The 22,825-nt window shown below is 39.4% G+C and overlaps 2 protein-coding genes across 3 annotated transcripts in view; one reads left to right on the top strand and one right to left on the bottom strand.

The window, feature by feature from the left end:
• Nucleotides 1–33: 33 nt before the first annotated feature.
• RPP38 (ribonuclease P/MRP 38kDa subunit) lies at nucleotides 34–3,210 on the top strand. Of its 2 annotated transcripts, XM_010575673.1 has the most exons (3): nucleotides 34–167; nucleotides 1,136–1,372; nucleotides 2,159–3,210. In XM_010575673.1, exon 3 carries the CDS (start codon nucleotides 2,190–2,192, stop codon nucleotides 3,039–3,041), a length of 852 nt encoding a protein of 283 aa, XP_010573975.1. In that variant the 5' UTR covers nucleotides 34–167; nucleotides 1,136–1,372; nucleotides 2,159–2,189; the 3' UTR covers nucleotides 3,042–3,210. The 2 variants fall into 2 exon arrangements, with proteins under 2 accessions (XP_010573975.1, XP_010574059.1); XM_010575757.1 differs by lacking the exon at nucleotides 1,136–1,372.
• Nucleotides 3,211–5,839: 2,629 nt separating this feature from the next.
• Nucleotides 5,840–22,825, bottom strand: part of NMT2 (N-myristoyltransferase 2) — a 35,197-nt gene continuing 18,211 nt past the window's right edge. The window contains exons 4-12 of the mRNA XM_010575880.1: nucleotides 21,865–21,983; nucleotides 21,675–21,766; nucleotides 21,452–21,568; nucleotides 20,639–20,809; nucleotides 19,365–19,473; nucleotides 15,537–15,707; nucleotides 12,263–12,451; nucleotides 7,937–8,074; nucleotides 5,840–7,734 (exon numbers count right to left, since the gene is read on the bottom strand). Of these exons, the coding sequence (XP_010574182.1) occupies nucleotides 7,714–7,734; nucleotides 7,937–8,074; nucleotides 12,263–12,451; nucleotides 15,537–15,707; nucleotides 19,365–19,473; nucleotides 20,639–20,809; nucleotides 21,452–21,568; nucleotides 21,675–21,766; nucleotides 21,865–21,983 (1,127 nt within the window). The 3' untranslated portion in view covers nucleotides 5,840–7,713. The remainder of the gene's footprint in view (nucleotides 7,735–7,936; nucleotides 8,075–12,262; nucleotides 12,452–15,536; nucleotides 15,708–19,364; nucleotides 19,474–20,638; nucleotides 20,810–21,451; nucleotides 21,569–21,674; nucleotides 21,767–21,864; nucleotides 21,984–22,825) is intronic.

Genomic DNA, 22,825 nt, shown 5'->3' on the forward strand with positions numbered 1-22,825 from the left:
GGGAGGCGGGCGGAAGCCTCTGGCTGCGGGGCCCTCCGGTGCGTTCGCAGCGCGTTCTGCCGGGGCCGCGTTGTGACCCGCGTACCCTTCTTGTTGCAAGGGGCTGCCGGGAGGCGTTCTCGGGGCGTTTTGGAGAGCGAGCCGCTGGAGAGGCGTTGCTGGCGGAGGTAAGCGTGGGCGCTGTTTCCCCGTTTCTCCCTTCCGCAGGAAGCGAGGGGGTCGCGACTCTGGTGCGAGGTGGGGGAGCCTCGTGTTTCTGGCTTTTTTTGCCTCGTTGCTTTGTTTGCTATTCCTGCGTGCATATTTTCCTCAGTAGGGCCTGTTTTGGAAAGAAAAATGTAATCTTTCAGCTGTGAAATCTCTCATGTTGTGCTGCTTTCTCATATACAAGTCTGTTGCTTGACTGTGCTGGATGCCCCCCGTAAAAGGTCATCAGAGCATCCCTAATTGCAAGCTTTTAAAAACGATAACCCAGAACCTTTTTTTTTTTTTTTTTTTTAAACTATCATAAGCTTCCATTTCTCACTCAGTCACACATAAGATTTCTAATGGTCATTTCCATTCTTTAGGTGTTTCCACTTTTTGGTTGTTGCCACTGTGATGGTAAGCAAAAGGGATCAGATAACTGCATGGACAATATCTCCATAAAGGTCTAATAAAACAAGTCAGCAGATCTTCCATCTTGCATCCCTGATGCAGCCATTGTGGGTGCTTGGGAGCAGAGGGGAATTACAGCCCTGCCCTCCCCAGACAGTTTCTCCAGTTCCCAGTGTTGGAGGCAGACAACGGGTCTGGGTCACCCGTTGCCTGGGTCACCCTGCAAGGGCATTTCATAAGCTCTTCTGAGAGTACCAAGAGAGGGACACAGTGCTTTGTTGTATTTTGAAATACTTACTCAGTTTTACTGTTCTCTGAAAACTACTTATGTGTTTTTAACTCTCATTGTGGATAACAGCTTCACAGTTCACATTGCATTGATACAACTCTCTTGAATGCATTTCCCCTACTGGCTTCCAGATGAGGGTTTAACTGAAGGAAAATCCCTCCAGTTAGATGTTGCCTTATGGCAGTACACACTGCTGGGGGAATTTCAGTGAAGATGGGGTTTAGTTTTTTGGGGTTTTTTTATATCGAGGTAGCTTACTACCAGTACACAGAGAACTGATACGACTAGCAGAATGGTTATTTCGTGAATATCTAAAGGCTGCCATTCAAGAGATGTATGTAGATGCTATCCCTATGCCTACTTTGGTAACTAGGAAACCTAGGAGAGAGTCATGTCCTATTTCTCCTGATTTGAAATCTGAGCTGCTCTTACTCTGTAAGCTTGGCTGTGCAACAATGAAGATACCACTAATTTAGCAAGGAGATGGTGAGTAGTAACCCAAACAGGAGTATGGGGACTTACTGAGTTACCAAGGCCTGTAATCAGGCCTGCCTTCATGTCTTCACTGTTACTCTGGACTAGATCAATCAGAGCTAGAACAATTACACTTTCTCTGCTCCTGTTTCATTTTTCTCATCCCTAAAGGTGTGGTCTAGGTGACACAAGAGTAAAAGACCCCTTCTGAACTTTATGTGGGCCTGTAGAGGATTGCCTTCCTTCACTGAAAGCATAATAATAGACCCTGCAGATTTCTATCATACCTTCTAAATGCAGACAAACACAAGACACAGATTAAAGAATGAAAAGGCAAATTAAAGTTTTAAAAATCCTTAATAAATTCAGGAACTTGGAGCTTGTTTCATGTTGTGATTCTGCGTTTTTTTTTCTTTCATGTTATAATACTGCTACAATGCAGCTGCGCAACAGTGAAAACTGAGTGGTCCTTCAACTTGTGGTTCTGGAGGGGTTTTGGTTTTTAAAATCTGTAATACCTCCGCCTGCTTTCATTCAGCTTCAGAAGGGTCTCTTGTCACTGATGTTGCCTTGCTGTCCTGTCTGCGGGTTTTTTTATTTATTTAAAAAAAAAAAAGCAGCACAAGATTTGTTAAGGATTAGCACTGAGCTGCTAATGTGAGGAGGGTGATAGTTGCCAGCATCAGTTTGATATGTGATGTTTCTCTTCTGCATTCCCAAGAGAAACTTCTGGTAATGATGTCCACAGCAAACAGTACAGTATTTGAACTAGTGTTTACCTCTTTCTTCCCTTCACAGCTAGGGTGGCAAAACACAAAAGAACCTCAGCATGTCTGTAATTCAGCAAGGGACGGCAACACTTCGTAAAGCAAAGAAGATCACTGTAAAAACATGTCTAGATAACCCCTTTGTTTTTCAGTGGAAAACCATAGATGGAGAAGATATGCATTTTATACTGCAGACTTTAGAAGAAAGGATTAAACATATTGGACTTAAAAAGATTGAGACTCCAAGAAAGAAAAAACGTTCCCTTACAAAAAAACAAATGGAAAGAAAGTGTGATGCTAGCACCAATGAACTCCCTAAAGAGGAGGAAACAGAAGGCCATCTACAAAAACCAGGATGGACTGACATAAGTGTCAGAAGACAGCTTGCTATTGGAGTTAACGAAGTTACAAAAGCATTGGAAAAAAATGAACTACTTCTCTTGCTGGTGTGCAAGTCTGCAAAACCTGCCATGATCACATCACACCTGATTCAGCTGAGTGCAAGTCGAGCCACACCAGCAGGCCAGGTTCCCCGTCTCAGTGAAACAGTTGCACCACTTCTTGGCTTAACATCCATTTTAGCACTAGGCTTTAAAAAGCAGTCTGATAAATTTACTGACGCAATAGAAGCGATAATTCCAAAGATACCAGCTTTGGAAGTGCCATGGTTTCAGTACAAAACTGAAGAATCGGTGGCTTATGCACATACAGATTCTTCAGAAAATCAGGAACCCGAGCAGCTTGCAGAGGCGCTGGGGGATGAGCTCACAAGCCAGAAACGGAAGCGTACAGAAAGCAATCAGCTCGATCTTTCAAATGTAATTTTGCAGCCTTTGAAAATCAAAAAACTTGTTCCAAATCCAAATAAGATAAAGAAACCACCCCGCAAAAAGAAAAAAACTTTTTCAGCATAACTGATTTTAGTTTAGTTCTTCATAAAAACTGATTTTTTTAATGCAGTATGGAGTAGAGCTCTAACTGAGCTATCTGTTAGGCTTTACAGTGTAAAGCACTTGAATACAAGGTGAACTTTATGTTGCGTTCAGTTGAGGTACTTTCTCCTTTAATAAAGAATATTGCTCAAACTTGGGTGCGAGTCTTTATCTGGGGGTAAATATTTCATTTGCAGAGTCTTCATTTTACAGAGTTAAAATTGGTAATGAATATGCTGAAGTAATTTAAGACATAATAAGTACATCTTGGGAATTAATGGAAGGCATTAAACACGTTTACACAGATGAATGCGCTTCAAGCAAAACAGCTTTGGGTCAAATATTATTCAAACAAATCAATACCAAAAGTGAAAGTTTATTTAAACAAAGGTCCATATCAGTATAACTTTTAAAGCTGGTTCAATGCTTGTTTCAAGTAAACAGCTGTAAAAGCACAGGCAGACTTCCCTTTTGAACTTTCATAGTTTGCTCTGCTGAACAATAAACTTGTTTTGGTCAAGAATGTGTGCAGACTTGGGTTCCATCTAGTACCTGGTGTCCAATATGCTGAAGGAAAAGCTTTATTTTCAAATACAGAACACAACCAAATTACCACTGCTGCATTTTGAAAAAAAAGACTTCTGTATGCAAACTATGAACACACATCCTGTGAGAAAATGTAAACTAACCTAAACTCAATTTGATTTCTAAACGGAGTCTAAAATTATTTCCCAGGAAATTGAGATAAGCCATATACTGTTGTATATAAAGTAGATGACAGCTATAACTGCTACGAGATTGAAAACATACCACATAACTTTTGAGTTTCCTTTAGTTTTACTGGGGATTATGAACAGTTTCCTAACAAGACAGTTGTGTTGTAGCAAGGAAAGAGAATAGTGCTGCAATTCAGACAACCAAAATCAACAGCCTAGGAGTTTACTTGGCGCTCTGTATTTTAAGCAAAAGTCAGTATGGTACTGTAGAAGAAAGCATAAAGTACCTTAACTGAATTACTTTGTTGTTCCTTAAAGATGATGGAATTTACTCCTCATAGTTTTCAGAGAGCTGCTAATCTGTATTTTGGATTTATTTAGACGTGACTTCAGTTCATGATAGCAACTACAGAGAGGCAGTAGCAATGATTCTTTAGTCATGATGCTCCCTGAAGTTTAAACAAGACTAAGACATTTAATGCCAAAATTTTTGCCCTCCCTGGCTGAGGGTGGCAAGAAAAAGTGAGGGGGTTTTTGCCTTGCTTTGTAGTCTTTCATACATGTCTTTTGTTCTGGGTTTTTGGATGGATAAAACTTTGAAGGCATGCTAGCACTTGGGTATTTTAATTCTCATGCTGGCTAACTAACATTTAAATCTGAGCCTTTAAACAGGGCATGAGGATTAGCTTTGGTAAAGAAGATAAGTGCACCACTTTGCTGCCTGCCCAGGTCTAGAACTCTCTTCAGGGATTTGTGTCACCTCCGCAGGTGATAGAAAGTTACTCTGGGAAAGAAATTCTAGATGTTTCAAAAGACTGGTGTGAAAGGTGGCTTGCCAATCTTCGTGAAACCATCTCTTAGGTTTTGAGGAGCAAGCCTAATGCACAGACAGGTTCAACTTTGGAAACAACAGAAGACCCTCTCCTATTGAGCTGCTGACAGTGGCACCCACAAGGATAATAACCTTTCATTAAGTACCTGCTTAGGAAGCGAGAGTGAGTTGCTACAATTTCCACCTCCTGAGTAACTCTCACTGCATGGGTGCGGGCTGGGACACACCTTCAAGATTCACATCCTCTTGATGCTGTGATACTTCAGCAAAGCCCTTGGGCTGAAGAGCATGGCTAGCCAAAAGGTTTGAGCACTCAACAGGGACAGAAAAGACCATGCTGGATTACACAGCTGTTGGGTAACACACAGGTTCATGAACAGAATTCTCCAGGAACTGCCCCAACACTCAGGCTCAGATGCCCGCTTCCCTCATGCTCTCTGGCCTGCTAAGTTTTCTCTCTCAGCTACAGTCCTGCACAGCTTCTACAGGAGCATGACTCTGCCCGACCTCCCCTCAGTTAACATGCAGCATGAGCCAGAAAATGAGACAGAGAAGTTTACCACTCAGATTTAGACGCAAATGGCACTGTTTTCCCAGAAGACAGGACAAGAGTGGCCACACTCCTTCATGTGCAATTACCCCAAGATTAGGGCAGAAAGCCAGGCTGCAGGAAATCCAGGTTCAAGTCTTGTCTTCTACCTGGACGTACTTGGTCCCATCATGGTCTCAATGCTTTTCCAAACAAAAGTACTGGGGAGGATTTGCCTTCCGATTTCAGAGGAGAGAGGAGAGGAGAAAAAGTGTCTGCCTACCATTTCTTCCACTTGCATTTTTTTGTGGGGAGAGAGGGCAGAGAACATGTGCATATCTTTCACCTGGCATTCAAGACCACCCATCTGGATTAGGGAGAGCTAGGCCGTGATCATTTCTTAGCAAGGAAGTAGCTTAGCCATGAGGACAGAGCTATGCCCTGCTGTCCCACTTCACGTTAGGCAGCAACTCAGTGAGGATTGCCAAGGCTCTGCCTTTAGAGCCGAAGCAGAACACACCGAGCCCCTTGGTGAACCACCTCCTCATCCCAGCAGGCTCCACTGCAAATGCCCAGCCAGGAAGGCACCTTCCTGCCTTTTGGGAATTAAGAACTTAAGTCTTCGATGGAGTTGAGATTAAATCCTTCTTGTTACCTCAGATATTACTACCATCGATTACATTTTCAGGCACTTAATTCTGCTCAGGCCTCACACAAGGAGTCCAAGCTCCCTCTACACCATCTGTTATGGCTGCTACTAGCAGACGGGTATCAGAGTGGCCAAAGTTGTAAAGCTCAACTGCACCATTAGATGTCTGAAAGATGTCCTTTGAAGCCCTTTTAAATTCATGAGGTCCCAAGCTGGTGCACACCCAGGGGTCAGACAAACCACGTTCAATCCCTTCCTTTGTTTGAAGGAGGTTGAATGCTTTAATCACAGAGCTATAACGCAATAAGGGAAAGTATTTATCACTGTCCCTAGGGCAGAATCCTTTCACCACAATTCAACAAGAAAAAGAAACCAAACCACAAACCTTTCGCACACTGGAAAAGGAGCGGAAAGAAAGAAAAACCCCACTGCTATAAGGAGGTGGGTAGGGCTAGAAGTTATGAAGAACAGACAAATTTATCTTCATCTAAATCGATGTTTTCAGGTACAGAATTCAACTTCCAGCAAAATCTGCTGTCAGAATTACAGGCATGTTTAAAAGGAAAGTTTAGACATTTGCATTTCATGAGATATTCAAGTCACATTCAAAAGATGCTCATAGCACAGAGGCTTCACTACCACAATTTGGCACTTTCAGCTAGAACAGTTTCTTACTGCAGATTTTCTCAGTGCTCACGTTACTGCAGCATCCATGAGCTGAAAGAACTGCTGTTATATCTAGCTATGATGCTACACTGGAATGCATATAAAGTGCTTCAGAAGCCGCTCTGGTTGCCGAGCATTCATGAGGGAATTAAAACAGCTCCCCCCAACAACAAAGATCAGCCCTCCTACATTTCAGGAAGCGCAGTACAGAGACTTCCAAGGACTGAGGGTAGAGCATTTCTCTTCTGCTTACCAGCCACATACATAGCAAAACTTCTTGTTCCAAAGTCAGGATAAAAACACTACCAGGAACAATTTATGAATACGTATTTACACAAGATACTTTTCATTAGAATTACAGACTTCATAGGAAATCAAAGTAGACAAAGGAATATGTGCAATTTCGCAGAAGCGTTGAAAACATTCAAACTATAAATATCCTGATAGCACTACTAAAATTCTTAGTTTTACACGCAGGCTGATGTTATTCTACTGAGTCAAAACTAAGGTTTTGTGCCACAACTGTAAATTAAGTACAGTAATGTATTATCATTCCGGCAACATAGGTAACACCTGCACTGAACAGTGCGATACTGTTAAATCAATCCACTGATCTATTGAAGATCAAAGTACAAATCTGTATTTTTATTGATTTGGCAGCGTTGCTTATGGAGAAACAAATGCACTAGTTAAACCAGTACATTGTCATACTGCTCCAGTTACAAAAACATCCAGGACTTTCATAGAGCTACAAACGTATCGTACTTCATGATTTTCCCCCAAATGATGATATCCATGTGAAGTAAATAAGCAAAGATACTCAAGTTTGTATCCTTCATTCTGTTACACTGACAAACATACACCACCACTTAATAAATAGAAATGCAGCAGTTCATCCACATAATAGCAAATATTTTTGTACCCTAATCCACCACTGAAGTTCAGTTTGTACAAAACAGTCTTTTCTACAGAGTGGAAAAAAAATACCTTCTTCTCATCAAGGTGCAAGCTAAGCTTTGAAACTTAAACGAATGTGCTTTTATTCTTTTCATGGACAATAAAAGAGTTTCATGGACCTTCTGATCTATCTGAAAATGCATAAATTTGGTCACATATGGATGTCTTCATTGTTCAGGTTTAATGGACTATTTCAGTATCACTGACGTTGTGCTTTTACTCCTCTTGAACCATACCGTTCCAAGAGTTATGGAGATCAAATTAACTCAAACGATGACCTCAGAGTTCTAGAAACATAAGTGTCCTCATTGTAATACAAGACCAACCTAAAAGGAAGAAGAAAAATACAGTATTTTAGTTCAAGTATGGCAATAAATCTAAACATCACTAGTCTTCTGCACCTCAATTATGGATCTTAAATATGGCCAATTAAAAAAGTTATTTTAAGACTTCTGCCCATTTTGCCCAGTGTAGATTAATGTACCATTATACCTAACAGAATTCAGAAGCTCTTTTTTTCTCCCTTACCTTTTCAGATTCCATGCCAGGACACCTCCAGTTGTACAAATAATACTGCAAATTTCCATCTCCAATCCCAAACTTGAGTTTTTCCAGGAATGTTTTGTTTTCCATTAAGTCTAGTGCATTGAACACATCAAATCCTTTCTGGCAACAGCAAAACATTTTTAAAATTTTATTTTTTAAAGTTTCAAATGATGCACAAACGATACTTTACACAGCAGCATACAACATCCAAGAGACTAGGCTAATTAAGTGGAAAAAAAGACAAGGGAATAAATCTTGCCTTTTAATTAGGTACACACACAAAGAAATTCTCCCAATAAAAAGTGAAGTATAAGGTACAACTTTGCTTGAAGATTATCTCCAAAAGGGTAGGAATTTTAAAAACCACTTTCAGGGTTGAAGGTCTGAAGGGTCCCTAAAGCATTATCCTTACAGATACGCATTTTTTACAGTCACATACAGTGTTTTGACACACATAGCCTATTTCAGCTAACGCTGCATAAATACAGCTTACGATGTTTTTCAGTCTTTATCACTCTGTTAATGACATTGTATTTTTGCGATTTTGTCCTTTTCTGAAATGCCATTGTCTTTAGAACTCCAATCTTTGACATGTTACTCTCCCTCCTCTACTCGTGCACACCCTCTACTAACTCCTCTTTTCATCAGCCTCCCAAATTCACCACTCAAAGAGCCATTTTGCTCTCAGAACAGCCACACAGCTGAATTAGTCTCAGGGTTTTGTGTGGCAACACAAACACACTCAAATCCCAACTCACTGTGAACTCTTAACAAGCAACATAAAACAAGGTCAGTTAAGCCATCGCAGTGACAATCATCATGCCTGAATAGCTGAATTTGCTTGGGGGTCTGGATATAGGAGTCCATTTATTTGCAATGAACTGCAAGGGAGTCTGACCTAAGATCTTGGAGTCTTAACAGCACAAAGGCAGTGCACCAGCAGGACCTTCTATACTCTGAGATAAAAATAAGTTACAAAACAATAATGCTCAGTTACTTAAGCACAAGAAGATAGTAAGGAACATTCTTTACTCAATATAAAAACTAGATGTATTTTTTTTTTTTCTTTTAAATAAGCACCCAACATTAGGAAAAAAGGGGGTTGAAGAAAAAGAACATTTTAAGCTCTCCATCGGTTTAGGACTATTTAAAAGAAAGTCACAAAGCACAGACAGTGAGTTTAGTAAGGTTTCCCACTACCTTACACAAAGATCATTCTGTATGCAGATGAAGCTATGCTAAGTTAAATATACTGTGAAAAACACACAGAAACAAGACAAATAAGGTGGCAAGGATTTGACACTTTGCATCTAAAGAAGTAAATTTTGAAATATTCCGAGTTAGTAATAGACAGTAACAGAAATCTCAGAAGGCAGGAAGGGAAGCAGGGGAGAATAGAGACTTTGTAGTACAGACACACTAATGAAGCTCTGCAACTAAGCACTCAAAATTCAAATAAATAATAATGTCTACAGATGTAGTTTTAATTCAGTATCTAAACACCAGCAGGTTAGGTTCAGGTTAGTATCTGAGAGGTACAAAAAAGTTCCTGTTCAAAGATAGTTGCTCCACAGCTCTGCCAGACCATTAGGGCAGACTCAGAAGTGAACTTCCCTGTTTATAAGCTCTCTCCTGTTCTAGATCTAGAAACTTAGCGTCAGCTTTGACAATAAAATATGCAGAGTTTTGGGAGGATTATCCTGCTGCAAAATCCCACTCTCTCCATGCAGAATACATGGAAACTAAGTTTTGGGTTTTGCTTTGGAGGTCAGGCATTTTGTCCTTTAATTGCCAAGATTTTCCTAGACTTAGTTCTAAGCTAATTTTATATAGTGTAATATGAAGATAAAAATCAACATTAAACTGACATGCAAACGCTGAAAGCAATTTGCTGAGTTGAATTTGTACCTCCAAAATGCATTCTTTGGGAGTAAGAGTACAGAAAGGACTGTGGTGGGTTGTCCCCAGCCAAAAGCTGAACACCCACCCAGCCTTTCACTTGCTCCTCTCCCACAGGATGGGGAGAAAACAGAAAGGAAGGCAAGATGACTTGTGAATGGAAATAATGACAGTTTAATAGAGAAAGCAAAAGCTGCACGCACAAGCAAAGCAAAAAGAGGAATTCATTCACTACTTCCCATCACTAGGCACGTGTCAAGCCACTTCCTGGAAAGCAAGATCTCAGCATGCATAATGGTTGTTTGGCAAGATAAACGCCATAACTAGCAGAATCCCCCCTTCCTCCTCCTTTCCTTCAGCCTCTATTGCGGAGCACAACATCATATAGTGTGCATTATCCCTTTGGTCAGTTGGGGTCAGCTGTCCCAGCTGTGTCCCCTCCCAACTTCTTGCCCACCCTCAGCCTACTTGCTGGGGGTGAAAGAGAGAAAGCTCTGAGGCTGTGCAAGCACTGTTCAGCAATAGTCAAAACACTGGTGTGTTATCAGCCCTGTTTTAGTCACAAATGCAAAGCACAGCACCACATGGGCTGCTAGGAAGAAAGTTTACTCCATCCCAGCCAGACCCAGTACTTTTGTAAATAAAAAACTGTGAATAGGACTACATTTATCATTTCTCTTCCCTTGCCTCACCTCTCCTCATCTAAAAGTCCAAGTGCCAGATCTGCAAATGTAATTAGGCATCTAATGATGCAGACAGGCCCAGCACATACTTTGGAAATCCACAAGTGTCTAAATACCAGTATTCTTACTTTATGATGGTCCATTTAAAAGAATCACGTCACCTTCAGAGAGAAATGTAGACAGGAGAAGGTGCAAAGCCTTGCGGTTAGACCATGTAACTGCTTCCTTGCCCATTCTATCTGTGGCCTAGTGAACGGCCAGCCACTCAGCTCTTTATGCCACACTTCAAATGGAGACCAATGTTTATTCCTTTTTCCACTTTGACTTTTAAGAATCAGTAGTGCTAGCATTTTTAGCCACTTCTGAAAATTATGCTAGCCACCTTCCTACATCTTCATGTATCTTAACACCTTTCAAAGTCCCTCTCTGAACTTCCTTTGGTATTATTCTGGAGCCTGAGTAACAAGGTTCTATATTCCCCATGACTATCCAGGAGTTTTCCTTGCCAAAAGTAAGTTATTCAACTGAATACTGCTTATAGGTCAACAAGCCTCAGCAAGCAGTTCACATCATAGATACCAGCTCAGCTGCAATGCTGCACGAACATGGCTGAGACAGACAAGTTGAAGACTATGTGACTGCTTTCATGCAGCCTGAAGTCTGAACAGATACAGCCCTTGACAGACCATCACTGGCTTCATACAGGATCAACACAGAAATCCTGTGCCACATGCAGTGCAGTGCAGATGGCTCTGAACATGGTCAACTGGAGCACAGCTAGCATCTGCTTGCATTGAGCACTCATCTGGTAGGTGGAATACCACAAGCAGTGCAACAGCAACAGTTCAGCTAGGAAGGGCAAGCTTCAAGCATAAGGAGCAGAAAACACACCCATGCTCTGCAGCATGTTGGGAATGGTTGCTAGAATGGATACCATGGACTGGATGAAGCCTGTGCAGTGCTGTGAATTGCCAGGGCTAAACAGGTGTCTGAGAATTCATTCAGAGTGCTGGGATGTGCATCACCTGCACAGCTCCGTACCACAGACTACTTTGCCATTGGTGTTTGCACTGCACTCCCATGACACCCTAATGATTAAGGGCCGAGTGTTAGTTTTTCATCAGTCAGCACTGATAAACTCTTACAATTCTTATGTTTAAAAACTTCATTTATAGTCTCTTCCCTTCCATTCAACTAAACCATCTATCAGTGTAACGCCAGGCATGAAGGTGTGCTTAAAAGCTACAATGTGACATCATCTACACAGCTTTACAAGCAGCAATTATTAACGAGATAAAATGATAAAGCTTGCACAAATAAACTTTTACATTTTGTAGAAATAAAAAATAGTTTAAACAAACAAATAAAAGGTATTTAATAGAACTTATTAGCTCATCTCCAAGGGAGACTATTTTAGTGATACTTTCCATTCTTCTGGTACTTAGTGAATATGGCCATCAGTGTGCTCCTGGATGTTTACACTGTTCAAGCTATTGCAAAGACTTGATCTTCATGCACTTGTCATTCCCTAGCATCACTCAAAGTAAAAAGGAAAACCAAGCATAGTGTTTTATATTTTAATATATATATTGTATATGCTCATCAACTGCATTCTGTGCTACAGACAGTAGAAGAAAACAGAATCAATGGCATGGATAAATTGCTGTCAGTTCTCACCTTGCCACCACTCCTAAGAATACTTTTGTGAAAGAAGCAGAAGCAGAACACCCCCCCCCCCCCAACTTCCCCATTTAGCTATAATGAGTGCATCATTCATTAAGTCCAAGAGGGGGGTCTCTGTATGAATATTGTAAAAGGAATAGGCAGCTTTGAGGCTTTTATGAACAGGATGGTGCATCACTGTTGAAGGTAATGTGTAGAAACTCAGGAAGTCTGTTAAAATACCACTTGAGCCCTAAAAAAAAAAAAATAGTCAATTAATAAGAAATAACCGCTTAGTTATTGGTTAGGCTTACATTGCAGTTCTACAGAAAATAAGTAATAAATGCAGCACAGTTTTGCACACCATAAGTATTATGGTATAACAGGTAATCCTGGCTAAGAAATTGAATTCTTGCCAAGGATGTATCTATACATCAAAGCAAGACTGAAGCCTGAAAGGGTCACTTCAGAAAAGGAAACAAACATTGAGATTCTTCTAGTCTATTACACCAATAACATTTTGACAACCAATTGCCAAAGCATTTCAATTTGTTTCCCAAGCTTAGCCTGCTATAAACAAAGCTAACAAAGCACACTTCTGAAAAAAGTATAGACATTTTTTCCCCAATTTAACTTATTTTTAAAAGAATATTTTTTAAATCTGATGAAGTTCACATTGAGTAATAATTTTCTCAACTTTCTAAAGAAAAAGAAAAAAAATATATTATGCTGGTATACGAAGCATATTTAAATCGGCTGTAGTGATTATTAATCATAGAATCATTTAGGTTGGAAAAGACCTTTAAGATCATTCAGTCCAACCATCAACCATGCCCACTAAATCATGTTCTAAAGTGCCTTGTCTACCTGCTTTTTGAATACCTCCAGGGATGGTGACTCAACCATTTCCCTGGGCAGCCTGTTCCAATGCCTGACAACCCTTTCAGGAAAGAAATTTTTCCTAATATCCAATCTAAACCTCCCCTGGCACAACTTGAGGCCATTTCCTCTCGTCCTATCTGCAGCCACCTGACAGAAGAGACCAGCACCCACCTCATTACAACCTCCTTTCAGTTAGTTGTAGAGAGCGATAAGGTCTCCCCTCAGCCTCCTTTTCTCCAGACTAAACAACCCCAGTTCCCTCATCTGCTACTCTTAAGACTTGTGCTCCAGGCCCTTCACCAGCTTGATTTCCCTTCTCAATCAACAAGCACAATCCATTTGCTAGACAGCAGTGCTAAATCACACTGAAATTCTAGTAAGACCAATAGTCATCAAAAAAGGTACTTATACAGAAATGTAAAGTATCCTACATAAACTTTCTTAATGTTTCACACACTTGATGAAGTTTAACCATCTTCAAGAGTGTAGATTAGTAGGAAATGGGAATAATTATTACATGGGTTATGACCGACATGCTGAGCACAAAAAAACTACCCAGATTTTCACTCCTCCTATTCTGATTGGGTCCCCTGATATATCCAAGAAAATAAGGCAGAGGAGACACAAATATTTTTGAATGACTGGTGCCCACTGTTTTGAACTCAATGAAGGACCTCACATGGATCCTTAAATTGATAGTACTTCTACAGTAAAAAGAGTTGAACCCATCACGTGCAAAAAAGCTATTGTCTTAGAGCAGGTACAGATTCTGTAGTAGAGATATAGTAACAACAAATAACAGAAAAATTATTATTCTGTAGTAGAGATAAACTAACAACAAATAACAGAAAAATTATTAAGTCACTCACTAAATTCAGTAAGGATGCTGAAAATATTAATTCAGGAATTATACAGAGTATTTTAAGGTTTTAGCTCTGCACATTACAAAGATGACTGAAAAATCTGACATCAACTTCTCCAAGTCACACAGATCTTACAAAGATTTTAAGCACTAACAAACCTACATTTTGTATAGTGAAAAACTAGTTCAGGAGACAGTGTAAAACAAGCAAGTGAAGACTGCACTGTTCAGTTAAAATCACACTGACAGTGGCACGCTCATGCTGATCCTGGTGCTTGTGGACTCTTCTGTAGGCTTCAACTTGCCAATAAAGTCAAAAAACAACCCAGAGTGCGTCGGGGGGGGGGGGGGGAGCAGGAGGAAGGGGCGGCAAAAGAAGGCAGGACAATAAATTAAACTGGACCATGGGAGAGTCCAATGAGCACTAGACCTACTACAAAACAGGCAGAAAACCAAGCTTGGACAATGACAACCAATGAGCAGGACCTCTCATCTCCATTCAGCTGAGACTCCTGCAGAAATTCAAGTCGCAGTGTGGGAACTTCAGGTTGTGAGCTTCACAACCCGCAGCTTCTGTGAGGAGTTGGTAGGCTTAAGGATGTTAGTGCTGATCACTTTCAAATAACCTTCTCACTTTAAACAAAGTAATACACTATCTAAATACGACGTCTACAACTGATTTAGCATGGACTCAAAGGGAAGAGTGTATCTTTCTCCACTAGCTTTAACTCAGCTATTCCAACCATGCCTTGGAGATTTCCAACCAAAATGCTAATTTATTCCTGCACTGCTTATTTTGCGAGAAACGTGACCAACAGGTTGGAGGGTGGGGATGGTAGGGTGGGGAGAGGAGGAAAGAGTAAGCGGTAGGAACGGATGACACTCTCCATCTTGTTAGTGGACAAAGATTATAATTTTCAAGATAATTGAACTAGCTGACAGCAACTCATGACAGCACCAAGGGATGTTAACTTTACTTCTCTATTACTCATTCAAATATGTGTGCATATACACACACAGTCTTTTACTGGAAAAAATATATTTACAGAAGCAGGCCATCAAAAAACATAATTCCCCCAGGAGGTAACCCTAAAATTGGTTTTAAAAATAAAGAATTTTGAACTGGTGTATGGCAGAAACTTAAGACACCTCAGAGAATGACACTGAGTTCAAACCAAATCCTTATCTCAGTTATTGTATCATTTTTCCTTTTTTCTAGAAAAGGAGATTTGAAGGCCACTGCTTATTATCATGTCATATCTCTATGGAAAAAAATGGAGGAATGCAATTGGAAGGGTTGTTTTTAAATTATGTAAGGTTCTTTGCTGTAGTATTTCCAAGACAGTGATATTTTGAGATTTCAAAATTCTTCTTTAAAATATTCTGTTATAAGAGCACTGCAGTTTATCACAACCAAACATTTTCTCATTAACAGAATGCAATACAAAGAACAAAGCTTGGAATCGTCATATCAAATTCTAGCTATAGCATAAATTTTTTCATACTGTCCACATTTCAAAAACTTGATGCTGATATGAACTTTTGTAAGTGGCATTCACATACACATTCATGAAGTAGTTAAGGCATGTTTTACCTCTACTACGTAAGTGTCAATAATATGATCCCGAGGCAGGAACCAATGGGCTACCTCTTCTTCATCCATCACAGGAGCAAGATTAAACTGTTTCAAGTAAGTGTTGATTAATTCTTGTACTGCTTTAGTATCTTTTTGTTCCATTGGTCTCAAACCTGAAGTCTTTGTGGCCTTATTGTAACAAAAGAAAAATAAACGTTGAGATGTTGAAAGGAAAACTGCATACACAGCAAAGGCTGAAAGTAGGTTGCAGAGTCACTCCATTTGCTATAATGCATTCATTATTAGTCTACTTTACCCCAGCCACCTAATTCATTATGCTATTTTACAAATGGCTTTCAATCAGAATTCCCTCTCTTCTAATTATTGAGAGTCTGGGGCACTTCAATCTTTATATTTCATTATTGAAACAACTTCATTTCTCTAGAGAAAGAGATACCATTGCCAACAACCTAGACTTCATGCATTTGGTTTTTTTTTGTTGGGTTTTTTTTTTTTTTTAGGTCAGTCTTTATTTCTTATCTTCTTCTAAACTACCTAGGGCCCAGACACAGAAACAAAACATAAAGCAACTTGCATATCTGAAGTTAATCTGAAGACAAGAACACTTGCCATTCAAACTTATGAAAATTACAGTCAAGCTATAAACCAAAGTCAGCGGATAAAGTTTAATTAGAAATTATTTAACAAAAAAATTCCACCTATTCTTAACACTTGCAAACTCCCTTGCTTACTCAACTTCCTATACAGGCACAAATGCGGTTCTGTTAACAAGAAAGCTTCCTCCCTGAAGGTGCCTGAAATTAAAAACCTACAGTATTTTAACAAATAAAGTTATTTATTTGACTTTAAACATCAGAAGAGGAAAAAACTGCTTTCCAGTACTATGCAATTAATGTTTAAACAAGCAAAGGTGATTAAAGTTTTCTCCCTAGCTTTTGTTAGCCTTTCTGAATATTTCCTTTTAGGGAGGCTAAGTCTTGTTCTCTTCAGAACTCATTTATCCTCCTTCATCTGTCTGAGCTACATACTTGGGCACGTATCACATTAATCATAGGAAAGTCAATTGCAAGAGCAGCCAGGTAGAGACTTGATTACTGGAAACCTGAAATTAGCGTAGCTGATTACACTCTGCTCAAAAGGCATTATTCTGGGGGAGGTATTTATTCACATACCCTGGGAGTCAGCAGCCAGATGAAAAATCAAGGCACGTTTTGCCACAGCTCTAGCCTGGGTATTACATTTTAGTCTTCCTGCTTTCCTGAGCAGCCTGGGACTATGGTTTGCTTCCACAAGAGCACATCACCTAGATTTTTAAATGCCCTGAATCCATAAGGGTATTCACCTGACTCATCAGCATGATGCTTCCTATGCCATATTTCATTCATAACCTCCTTATGAACTACAATATGAAAGGTTAATTTCAGCTCCCTCCAACCCTTCGTACCTCTTTTAAAGCCATACACTGGAACAGGATGGGAGGGGAAGTGGCTGGGCTGGAACATGTTTATGGCCCAGCAATGCTCAGAATGGCCAACAGTAAATGATTATTTGCAGCCCCAGAAGTGAGAGAAAGTGTACAAAACTGGGCTAAAATTTGTTTCTCTGCTTCACATATCAAGCTGCACCAGGCATATATTCATGCGAGTATCCTGGCTCAGGATCTCCATCAGTCAAGAAAAGACATACAGAGACAAACGTGCTCCTGTCCTTATTCTGAACACAGCCAGAATTTACCTCTTTCAGAAAACTCCTTGCTCAGGAGATCAAATACTTAGAAAAAACCCTTTTTTTTAATACCTATAGGTACATGCATAAACACAGCCTTCAGTGAGGGTGGTATTTATTAATTACAGTATTTATTATTTCTGAAAACATTTTTTAATTCAGACTGCTCAAGTGATTAGGAATGATTAATTCCTCTTAAAGGGAGATGAGCTCCTAGTGGCAATGATATTCCAAGGACACTAAGAAAAGAGGTTAAAATGCAAGAAACAGTGCTTGGTGCTGAGGGACAGGACAGTGTGGCCTGAATGAACAAATTTGTGTGACAGTACTGTCTATGATAACAGTCTGAAACTGAGGATAAGGAGCCTCAATAGCACTTAAACCCTTTCTTCAGAAAAAAACTCCAGAAAAACTAAAGCACAAGACCTAAAGAGGAAACATTAGCACAAAGATTAAATCTTTGTTTTCCATGGGAGAAGCTCCCAAGTCCAATCTAAAAATAAACAAACAGCTGAGGCATATGGACTTCTGCATCACTTAGTTTTAAAAGTTGATTTTCAAAGCACCTCTTTTCTATTTGCACTTCTCTGTACAGTATGTTTGCCTTAGCTATATTTTATGAATGAGACACTATGTTTTCTTTGTTTTCCTAATTTTTCTGTTGAAATCTGAGTTTTATGATAAAGGAAGATGATCAGGGTACAGCTGCTGTTATTTCTAATTATTCTCTGTAGTTACACTTTTTGTACTGTAAGATCCTTAATCTTTAAGCTATTCTTTTCCTGTATTGTTTCCATGAGAAACAGTACTAGAGTTGCCACCAAAATCTATATTTGAAATTGTCTACTGCACTTTTTTAAACTATTAAAAATGTCTTCAAGATTTGATGGAAGCTAAATTTAGCTCTCCAAGATTAAAACCTAATTAATTTGGTTATTAATTCTTAAGCTCTGAAAACTGCTGCCCTGCACACAAGGGAGAACCTGCATGTGCAGGCACAGGTAGCATGCAGGCAGCACAGGAAACTAGTCTCTCTGACACCAGCAGGAGTTCAGATCAAGCCATGGCACGTAGTTCATACCAAGGAGTGCTTAGTGTATTACTCAAATATGTAAGTAGTAGAGAACCCGCAGCATCAAGCTAAATGTAACCAACAGACACAATTTTCCAAAGTCAGATAAATCATTACAAAGTACTGTAAGTGAGGAAGAAGGTTTTTTTTTAACCAAAAGTAAGGGTTTGTTTAAATAAAAAAAGGTTTACTGATATGGTACAGGTAAAGGATATTCTGCAATCCCTCCAAATAGAAAGGTAGCTTTTACAAGCAAAGAAATTGTTTTCAATCATAAAGCTTAGACTAGCTTCTATAGGCTATTAATTACAGCAATGAGATTTTTTTGTTGTTTTAATAGTACATTTCAGACTACTTACAGTGACTTGCCCTGTCATGGAAATGCATCCTAAGGCTGTTTGCCAGCCTAACTATTAGCTGCAAACATGAGAAAAATTATTTTTAACTAATCTAGCTATGCCAGAGCACTTTTTTTTGTACTAGACCACGCAAATAAATGGTACACAACGCACTGAAGAGGCTTTTGCTGAGCCTCTTTATTGCAGAAGATTAACATTCTCTGACAGAACAGAAAAAGCTGTGAATTTGAGTGTAATCAACAAACCCACTGCACTGAGCCAACTTTCTGATGGACTTCTCAGAGAATTTTAAGACATGAACTATTAATTTTCTGTTCCAATAAGCTTTTATCAGATTAACCGTACCAAGAATAGTTTTATGCATCTTCAATTCAATCCCACATGTTTATGAAGTCAAGGCTTCTGGTTTTTTTCTTTGTTTGTTTAAGCCTTTTAGTTCAAAATTTGTATTTTCTCCATATACAGATCTACATTTCCAGCAATACTCTCTTCTGTTTAGTATAGCCCTTAAGGTCTTTTTCATCAACTAGAGATTTTTTTTTATTTTTTTTTTTAATGTTCTGCACACACCGCCTTTCCACAGAAAAGCCTGTGCTGTCAGAGACAGATGGAAGGTTATTTTGGGCCTCACAGTAACTGTGGGGATTCTCTAGAAGTCATACTGCTTACATCAGGAAGTCTGTAGAGCTTCATTGTTCTTTGTAGAGTCATGTTTCTACTCAAATGTGAAAATTTCACCTCCACCAATTTTCTGGGATTCAGTGATCGATGCCAATACCTGGAAATAAAATTAATAATGAGATTAAATAGTATTTTAAGTGTCAGCTTTACTTGCATCCATTTCTTGCTTTGCTCCTTCTCCTCTCCAAATTTGTTTCTAAGCAAGCCTGTATTATGTCTGTAAGAAGCTTGAGCAACAAAAGATAACGAAAAGCTATATCCAAGCAATAGCTTTTAAACAGGCCTGCTATCACCATACTTTGAATCTAAGCAAATGCTTTTTATTACAGAATCAATAATCACAGGGCTTAACATTTTAGTACTTGCCATAGGCCTACCAATCTCACCATACTTAACACGGTAACATTTATTTTCTTGTACAGTCAGGACCCTCTGCTCATGTCTAAGTAGCTTGTTGAAGGAGATCTCCTCTTCCTAGATCATTGTGCAACAGAACATCCATGGTTACTCTAACATAGCATGGCTGGTGGTTTTCTCCCCATCCTTGCTTACAGAAACTTACAGGACCTTTGGTGTTCATAGGTACAAACACAACTTCAAATGAAAAAGTATCCTGTCCTCCAGAAGGATAGACAGCTGAACTAATACTGCTGGAACTGAACTTTTCCCGTTAGAAATAAAATGCATTCCAAGCAAACAAAATTACACTTCATTACATACAACTCTTCTCACGTGATAGTTTTCCGATCTTTATCAAATGCCAATTAAATCCTCCCTTCTCCAGGGAAGATGAAAGTATTTCAAAAAAGCAAATCATACAATTCCCAGAAATGCTCTGCCATCTTTGGCAAGCAACCAGGTCAACAGGGAAGCATCCCAGCAGGGAAACAGGCCACTTGAAAAACACAGGTATACAATGTTGTCATTGCTAGCATGGCTTCCACCAGAAGGTCAACAGAAACATCTATTAGTCTATTTAAGGTTCGATAAACAAACCAAAATTAGATTTCAGTGTGAGAAGCTGTTTTATCCAAGGCACAAGGGGAGAAGGGGAGAGAAGCAGGGAGAAGCACAGGAGGGAGCAAGAGGGAAAGTGACAAAAGAAAACAACCCTGAAAAAACACTCAGGCCTTCAGGTTAGTCAAGGCCACAACATTTAGTTTCTTTGAATTTTATGTTTTTATTGTTTCTAGCCAACTACATAAAATATTCTTTAAAATGACTGCTATAGGAACCATTATTATGAACATCACTTAGGTTACCTGCAAGTGGCCACAGGCTTGGGCAGTACCACTCCAGCAGTGTAAACAGCCTGAAAAATTCCTTCCAGGTTTACTCTTCTGGTTATTTCCCGAATCAGTACAGGTGCTACCCGTTTAGATCTCAGTTTCTTATGGACACACAGAAAATTGATTTCTACCATTTTCTTCACACTAAAAGGACATTAAATAGCAGAAAAGTTAAAGAGTTGCACATTGCATATTTTCATTTCCATAATTGTAGTTTTCCATGTTGTAACAGAAGAATTTGAGGTAAAAATAAATTGGCCTGTGACAAAGTACATCTGCAACAAATACTAACCTATGATACAGTGACTGCACTGGCAAATTGTGCAATATGCAAGCTGTGTCTAAGCTGTTTGCAACACTCCTTTTCCAGAGCTCTATCGAGGCTTAACCAACTGCCTTACTTTAAGATGCAGAATGGCATCCAAGCACATGCTACGTGGTATCATTAATACTTTATGATTGTCAGTGTATGAAGAGCTGGCCAAGGAAGTCCAGGTGACTGACTATCCTTTGAATACTTTCTAGTAGGATCAGAAAATTCTTTGTCATTATCTATTCCTTACATATGTATTATTGGTCTTCATTGTAAGGAGCCCACAAGCTTTTTGGGGGGAAGGATGACAAAGAGTAAAAAAAAAAGTCTCTGCTACATACACAGGATTCTTCTGACTCTTTATGGTCAGTGAGCCTCCTTCTCTCTAAGTTCTCTATGGCAATGGATACCAGTTTAAGATTTATTTCATGGTGTTATCCTTTTACAAGTACAAAAGTAATGGTGCATTTTACCTGTCATAAATACGAATATTTGCAGGGATGGCACTTATGAATCCTACCAGTTTTTTGTTTGAAGACACTCTAACCCCACAGTGCCATTGGGGTAACCAGCCTGGAGGACGTAGTGCCCTAGAATTGATTACAGAAATAATTACAAATTACTGCCCAAGAAGATGTAATAACAACACCCTTCTCTGCACTCCAGCCAGAGCAGAATGTAGAACTTGCTACTCACCACAGAAGAAATTCAGGTGAGTAATCAAACCTAAACATATTATCATCATCTTCTACGTAATTCTCATTTAACAGTGTGTATAACTCCTTCAGCTGAAAACACACACAAAAAAATCCAAAGATTTATCCACACACATCAATCAGAATAAACTTCAATAATTTTAGATACATATAAAAATTGTTTTACTTACAACTTCAGCATTGCTAAGATCCAATGTGTCCCACATAAAACCTTGTGGCAAAGAATATGGCTCTAGGCGGACATTGTCCTTATCTGGTTCAATTGCACCGTGTGAAGTTATAACTTCATCTTTTGAGGCAGGAGGAGGAAAAAAATTAAAAAACACAAACCAAAAGAACAGTTACATTGCTAGCTTTCCTGATAGTTCTTAAAACTGCATTTAACTCGCAACATGTATTTTCTCATAATTACGTGATAGGAACATGAAACTTGTAAAAAATTTTGAAAAAAATTTATAGTATTAGCTTATACTACTCATTCTCACAGATTGCATTCAGACTATATGACCATCTCATCAGAATATCTATAGATAAACACAGAACAGCTCTACCTCAACTGAGACCCAGTATTTTGTAACACAGGACAGCAGACAGCAATTTATCAGCACATGCACAGCATTTAGCCAGCCACAAGATGCACAGTCTTATCATGAGAAAGATGTACTCACAGCTAACAAGCTATGGCTCGGATCCTGTTCACCACTGACTTGAACAGACCTGAACTCAACAGGATTACTCAGGAGCAGTGGCATGGCAAAGCCACAGCATTTAAGGGATGCTGGTGAAATGTGAAATTTGTTCCTAAAATCCTACATGAAAGCATGCTTTCATCTCTTCCCTTACTTTACCACTCTGGTCCCTCAGCATATAGCTATAAAGAGAAGCTGTTCCTCTTCTACGGAGCAGCACCTGCCAAATAACAGAATCATAGAATCATTTAGGTTGGAAAAGACCTTTAAGATCATCAAGTCCAACTGTGCACCTAATGCTGCCAGGTCTACCACTAAACCATGTCCCTAAGTGCCATATCTACACATCTTTTAAATACCTCCAGGTATGGTGACTCAACCACTTCCCTGGGCAGCCTGTTCCAATGCCTGACAACCCTTTTGGTGAAGAAATTTTTCCTAA

Source organism: Haliaeetus leucocephalus, unplaced genomic scaffold (genome assembly GCF_000737465.1).
Source record: "Haliaeetus leucocephalus isolate CR32 unplaced genomic scaffold, Haliaeetus_leucocephalus-4.0 Scaffold0, whole genome shotgun sequence".
In the NCBI taxonomy this organism is placed as follows: Eukaryota; Metazoa; Chordata; class Aves; order Accipitriformes; family Accipitridae; genus Haliaeetus; species Haliaeetus leucocephalus.

Bases quoted from the DNA above. Each gene is read 5' to 3' on its own strand.
- RPP38 (XM_010575673.1), top strand. From the start codon at position 2,190: ATGTCTGTAATTCAGCAAGGGACGGCAACACTTCGTAAAGCAAAGAAG.